This window comes from Micromesistius poutassou (assembly GCF_964030765.1).
Source record: "Micromesistius poutassou genome assembly, chromosome: 22".
Taxonomy (NCBI): Eukaryota; Metazoa; Chordata; class Actinopteri; order Gadiformes; family Gadidae; genus Micromesistius; species Micromesistius poutassou.
The window spans coordinates 12,044,061-12,051,465 of NC_140292.1; the positions used below are offsets into that span (position 1 = coordinate 12,044,061).

Here is a 7,405-nt window from a genome sequence, read left to right on the forward strand (position 1 = left end):
GGAGGGGGAGGCGGAGGGGGAGGCGGAGGGGGAGGCGGAGGGGGAGGGGGAGGGACTCACATCACTATGGGAGGGGGAGGGGGAGGGGGAGGGGGAGGGGGAGGGGGAGGGACTCACATCACTATGGGCCCACCTGGGGAGGGGGGGAACCTCATTAGCTCATTAGCTCGTTAGCCGGCGGCTACAGGTGTGTTTGTGCGGGCACACACCTGTGCACATGCACACGCACTCAGACGTGTGGGAGTTATGCCTTATGGAGATACTTATGATACTTATGCCCAAGTTACATCTTGCATCAATAAGAAACTTTAAAATAGAAACATCTTCTATGTTATTGCTATGGTGAATACTAAAGACTAACCACCACCCTTTAAGATTAACTTATAAATACTTTATTCTAGTCTTTCACTTCAGTCCATCTATTCTGACAGAACTACCTTTATCATTGGGATGAGGTTCAAACGATATTCTGTGGATTTGTTAATCCAGTGGATAGACAATTTGTAACAGGTATTAGATATGGATACACCCTTCCACATCTACTATAAGATTAATTCCATGAAATATCATGTTTATGTACGTGAATCAGATTTGGGTTATTGAACTCTGAAGCCGACCATGAGAGTAAAAACCATTGGGCCTGAGAGGGGAGAAGGATTATTAGTTGTACAAAGGCACAGACAGCAGCGGTACCCTAGGTAAGAAGAAATCCACCTGGCTACGGCACGGCAGAGTTAGAATATAGTGCTGGTAATATTATAGAACCACAATACCAAAACACACAACTGCAGATTCATACAATTATAATTTGGTATTTTAGGTTTGATATCAAACACAAAAAAATATTATTAAAATAATATTTTTTTGTAAACTTGTATTTTCGAGGAAAGTAGGCCTATGCCTATATGTTATCACCTTGACTCGTATTGTGCAATTTCTGTTTATGTATGTATCTACAGATATCATGACATATTGAGTTAGTAAAAACAGAACTCTTTTGTCCGGCCACATTGAAACATGCAACACGGGGAGAGACGTTTCATCAGCAGCCGCTTGGACCTGCACCAGTGACTCTGAAGAAAACCAGTCCTTTTAATTTAACCCAGTGAGGCGCTCCCTCTCTCTTGGCCCTTTCCCAGCTTTCATTTCCACATCAAACGAGGCTAGGGCGGGGAGTGCCATTAACGCTGCTAGCCGAGTGTGTAAAAAATTTCCCCGCCAAGCTTCATCAATCTGCAGGATATTAAAACGGAGTAGGCCTAACCCGAAGAGGAGAAACACGCGCACATTTATCCTCCACCAAGGTGTTGGGAACACATTCAAACTAAGAAGACCGTACATAGCCTATTGATGGATATATATATATATATATATATATATATATATATATATATATATATATATATATATATATATATATATATACTCGGAGTGAGAGTATATATGTATATATATATACATATATATATATATATACATATATATATATATATATATATATATATATATATATACATACACATATATATATATATATATATACACACAGACAGATAGAAAGATAGATAGATAGATAGAGAAAAAAAGAAGAGAGAAGAGACAACATGGAAGTGAATAATTAGCTAAATGTAGATTTATTAATTACTGATAGCCTAAAGACAATTATATGGATTGTATTTGTACTTTACGTGTGGGCAAATGTTTTTGTTTGAATTAGCTAGAATTTAGCTTGTTCGTTAACACATTGGAGGTGTAGGAAAACGTGATTTAAATAAGTGGTTTTAAATTTTATTTAACGAAATGGGCAATAGTGTTATTCGATTTGAGTTAGGCCTAAGCAGAACCGCTGCAGCTATTTATTCCCTGAAGCGCCCAGCGGGAGGCCTGAGGCCTGAGGCCTGTAGGTCTGTGGGCTCGTGGGCCCGTAGACCTGCACATTATATCAGATAGGCTATGCCACCCGCGGATGGATGGCTGATTGATTTGGAGTTGTATGTTTTAAGGACAGAGGGAGGGTCGGGTTCTGGTTCATTTACCTCTTCCCGGGTCGGAGGACATTTCCCAGAGGTTTTGTTCCGATGGTCCACGCGGTCCAAGTTAAAGTGTTTTAGGCCAAGTTGTCTGCATGTGTATGTCCCTGTGTGCACCCCTCGTTAAATGCTGCAAGAGTACAGTATCATTGCATTGTTAATATAACAGACCTTAGTGAAATAAGATTGGTGATGCTGTTTACTCTATTTGTCTGTGAATGTCTTATTTTAGCCATGATGTTGAATGTGTTTCTTGCGCAAGCTGGTCTGCAGACCTACTCGTGTTGGTATCCGACACATCTGCGATACACTTAAAGTCACAATGTCCTGATATATATGATATAATATTTTATATTTGTGTCTTTCGTCCTTTCATTTTACTTTGGGGACCAGATGAAATAGTCCCCTGAAGGCCTCAAAGACACTTAATAAATAAAGACGTCAAAGAGAAAACCCGAACATACCAACATAGTCTCAGGGCTTTCGGCGTTAACTGCTGACGCAAAGGGTCCTTGTGCGTCTTCATTCGACGCAGGGGGTTGTAATCCCTCCACGGCGATATCTGACGCCCAGGGAAAGCGCTCCCGCGTGTGCATTTAGGGTTAGGGTACTGCGTCGAATGAAGTCGCACAAGGACGCTTTGCGTCAGCAGTTAACGCCAAAAGCCCCTGAACAAGCGTCGATTTTTGACGAACTCGGAGTGAGACTGCGTTGAACATAGCCTACTAGTGACGAGGAGAATGTGAAATCTCTTTCCTATGTCATTGGTTTTGTGATTCTTAACCACATAATCGACCGTGATTATTTGAATTAACCTATGTGAATTGTAGAATGACAGCTACACGGTATAGCCTATAATAATAATTTACGCATGAAAAAGATGATAAAGTAGCCTAACTCACTGAGATGGTACACGAAAAAAACTGTTATGACACGTTTATGAATAGTAGCCTACATTGCATATGCTGTGAGAAGTAATTCATATTTCCATGTAAAATGCAACGTCAGTCCATAGTCCAAGCACTGTAACCTTGAAAAAAATGTATACTCATTAAATAGTCAAATAACCTATTATTGTGAAACTTTTTGTTACTTTGACAAATAGAGGCTAGCAAACTGACCTGTTAAATAGACCGTCAAAAACATCTCTAACAAATTAGGCAAATTGTTGAAGCTATACAATTTGAAGGAAAATGTTTTTTTTTTTTATCATAGCCTAGAGTGACGTTATCACGCTCAATGGAGGACGTATTTCAGCCGGCGTCGTGAACTCGTAGTATTATAATTCAGATCGTATGTTTAGATCGTCGAATTAGTGCCGAGTTTCCCCATATCTCCAAAATAGATTTGCTTGAATATAAAATATAAATGTTGTGGGATGTTTATATTTTGAGTTGGGATCCAAAACTTTTGAATGGACGAACCTCATTCAACTATTATAGCTTCTGCACTGCAAATTACATAGATTATAATTAAAATAACTAAACAATTTAATCTGTAGCCAATTTTGAATAGTTTTGCACGCACACACACACACACACACACACACACACACACACACACACACACACACACACACACACACACACACACACACACACACACACACACACACACACAATAAGGCACACCAACTCAATAACTATTTTTATTCCTACTATATTTATATTATATTTAATTTATTTTGGATGAATTGTCTTTTTTGGAAGCATGAACCGAATGTCCTCCTGGTCTACATAATTATAAAGATTCATGAACACAATTAGTTTATTTAAATATGATCGTAGTACTTTCCGTTTTTCGAAGCATTTTGCTATTAAAATGTGGAATACACGCTATGAACGGATCTGATGGACATTACGCCTACTTTTCATTGAAGTTTGAGTTATTTTAGAAACACACTCAACCAACGGTCGGCTGAACGCGACCCTGTGGACAGACCCTGGTGCCCTTGGAGCTCAGACCTCAGCTGAGCGCGTCGTGAGATATGGTTATGGTTATCATCTCATCATCAGCCTCTCATTACACACCAATAACACCTGCCAGCCGTTTGGCTGCAGCTCATCGGATAGCATCATCATTACATTATTACAAAACGACAATCATGTCAATCAAATACCTTTTTAGTCAACGAAGAAATGCCGTGAAAAATTACTTCTTAAATCCCAAAGAACTGATCGGTATTGTGAGCTCTCCTGGTCTGAGACACGGTGGAGGAGAATATATCCGCTGCCAATAAAAGGACGAGCATGCTTTTATCTGCGCGATGCTCAGTCTGGCGCGAGGAGGTGCCCCTCCGGGCAGCCATTGGCTGAGGACACGGAGGCGTACGCGGCGAGGGCGTGGCTGCCCTGAAAAGAAGGCGTGGCCCATCACTGCAGAAACCACATGGATGAGCGATCTCTTGTTTTGGTGCCCACAGACTGGGCGAAACGCAACGTTTACGGAAACACTTGTCAGGAAGATGGCTTGTTTTCATTCACCTCAAGCGACAGCTCCGCTCTGATTAGATGGCGGAGGAGATCTTTGATTAGATGGTGGAGGAGACGAGCTCCGCTTCCGGTGGATGAAGGCGCGCCGTGGTCACGCGCATTGAGAGCGTGATGAGTGAGGATCAGTCTAATATCAGGTTATCAGGTTAATGCAGGTTATAGTTTTATAGGTTATAGGTTTTACCTTCACCTGGACCATGAGCGGCGCTTAGCAAAAAAAAAAGCTGAATTATATTTAGAAAGTTGTCCTGTCTAGTACATGTTAAAGACTGTTGGTCTGCATTTCTTCAGTCTAATATATTAACAATAGCCGCGACTTTGAGTTTAAACTGGACATAAAGACTACGGTGTAGGCTTGAGTCTAGGACCCATCTAAAAGGTTGAGGCCATTTTATTATAATAGGCTACTTTTATTTCTGTAGGTCTTTGGAGTATTTTGTTGTAACTGTTTAACGTTTCTACATTGGTCCTAAATTAATCATTTATAGGATAGGCTGCTTATCATAATACCTCGGCCCTGAGAGAAACCTGTATTTTTCTGAAGCTGAGTTGATTTGCATTTCCCGTAATGAATAAATCATAACTTGCCCCACAATTAGTTAATATTTTTTGTAATTGATAAGGACCTATCTGTTGTTATTTTAAGATGTATAAATCTCCTCCAGCTCACGTACGTCGGCCTACACAGACAGACGGAGGCCCGAGGCCTCCCCTGACGCAGACTGGATTACGGCTTATAACTCATCGCACTTGAATAGGCCACTTGAATCAGTCTCTCGTTGCTTATAACTCATCCATAGGCCACTTGAATCAGTCTCTCGTTGCTTATAACTCATCCATAGGCCACTTGAATCAGTCTCTCGTTGCTATTTGCTTTTCGCAATTTTATTTACAACCCCTTCATCACATCATTGGAGCATACATCAGTTAAAGGACAAATCAACCACACCGGGAGATGCTGAAGATATGATGACTCCGTGTTCTTGAACGTCCAACAACATCTCGATGGCCCCATGATGACCTGTTAATATACGAGCCTCACGTTATTAACACCTCACCACCGGGCCCGCGTCCCGCTGTGCTCTGCCTGCTAGTTAGGCCCTTAGTTAGTTGGTGTAATGAGACACATATCTGCCTGCTAGTTAGGCCCTTAGTTAGTTGGTGTAATGAGACACATATCTGCCTGCTAGTTAGTTGGCTAGTTTGTTAGTTTAATGAGCCAAATGGCGCGTGTCACGCATCTCTTCATGCCCAAAAGGGCAATTAATCCTATAATAAACAGGCCCTACCTTATAGGTCATTCAAAAGCGTACTTCGTTTTCGGTAGCCCAGTTTTAAAAACAGCAAACAAGAGACGGGTGAACCGAACTCGAATATTCTGTATTTATCCTACTCATTTATCCTATATTTATCCTGAAAAAAAACAAGGAGCCGCAGACAGTCTTTCAAGTCTTTCTGCTCGTCCTCCTCCTCTGTTCTCCCGTCCCGGGAAACAATGAGCCGGTGTTGTGGATAAATAACCGTGAGGGAGGAGAGATCAGGAGATGGAGAACCGCCCCGGGAGGACGAGGGACAGGGAGAGGTTATCGAGAGTTTAACAAGGGATTTAAAACCTCCAGATTGGTATCAGTAATAGATTCATATGGAATAGTGCCCGGGTGAAATTGGTCATTGTTAAATTCGAGCTCCAAGACACACGTTAAAGGCCTCGAGTAGGCTGATAAAGGTAAGGAGGTCTCGGCTGAGTTCTCATGTGGAGGTGCGGGCTGTTATGAGCCTGGATTTATGAATAGCGAGCCACACGTTATACAGGCCGACGTCTTTATTGTGCCGAGAAACTTCTTCCTCAAATATTTGGCTACATTATTTCAATGCAAGGATGTACATTTAACCTGCCTACCTGTACTAGGATATATTATTGTATTAGCCTACAGCCCTACAATGTCATAGAGCATTATATTGCCTGTAAATGTCAAAACCAGTAGGCCTACCACAAATGTAAAGTAAGCGTGTATATATATATGGCTGTAGGCTATAATAGGGTCGCTATTGATTAATTGTTAATTCCACATGGACATATCGGCTCACAAAGGCCTACACTGTGAAAATACATTTCTTCAGGAATCCTATACAGAAATTGAGAATCAACTATAAACTGGACAGTTCTATAATTTTGCCGTTTTCCATTTTTTAAAACCCCTTTTAGTCGATAGATCTTAAAGGGTCTGTGTCGGCTCTGCGGATACCGCGTCTCCTCGTTTCTCTGGGCCACAGGTGGCACAGGGAAGGAGGTTCAAAGGTCAGACAAATAGCTTCCGACCGCAGAGATGAACTGATCACAAACTAATTTGATGATTCAATTGTTTTGGTAGCGGAAGGATTCTGTCTCACAGCTTTGAAACTGGTATATTTTAACAGCCATTCATTTTATGAATAGGGCCTGCTCAAATGTTCGATAGCACATGTTAATGGATTACATATGTACAAGTAAAATAATAGATTATTAGTATAATAAGATACTTAAACTTATTACAGGAAATTGATGGTAGGCCTACACATAATCATTATATTTTTTACCACCGGCGCAGTGATGCTTGCATCGCGTGCCACGAAGGAAAGTGTGCTCGCTGATTGGCTGAATACTCGCCGTGCGCTCTCCCAGGTTGATGCATTGCCTCTCCCCTCGCACGACGCCCCCCCCCCTCCTTGTCTCTACACGCGCTCCGTAAGATAAATGGACCAGGGGAAAAGCCCACTTAATGACAACTTTTATAAATCTACGGCGAAGTAGTCTCTTTGTGGTCAGCGACTCGAGATGAGCCAGATAATTAGATGATAATAGCTGAGAAACACCTCGATATTGATGATTCCATTAGTTCTCCC

General features: G+C 41.5%; 1 protein-coding gene across 1 annotated transcript in view; it reads right to left on the reverse strand.

Annotated features, from left to right (window-relative positions):
• The window catches only part of pax8 (paired box 8), a gene marked incomplete at both ends in the record, with an annotated part of 14,309 nt that extends 12,251 nt beyond the window's left edge, over positions 1–2,058 (reverse strand). Inside the window, one exon of the mRNA XM_084486929.1 lies at positions 2,037–2,058. Coding sequence (XP_084343055.1) covers positions 2,037–2,058 — 22 coding nt within the window. The remainder of the gene's footprint in view (positions 1–2,036) is intronic.
• Between the last annotated feature and the right edge of the window lie 5,347 nt (positions 2,059–7,405).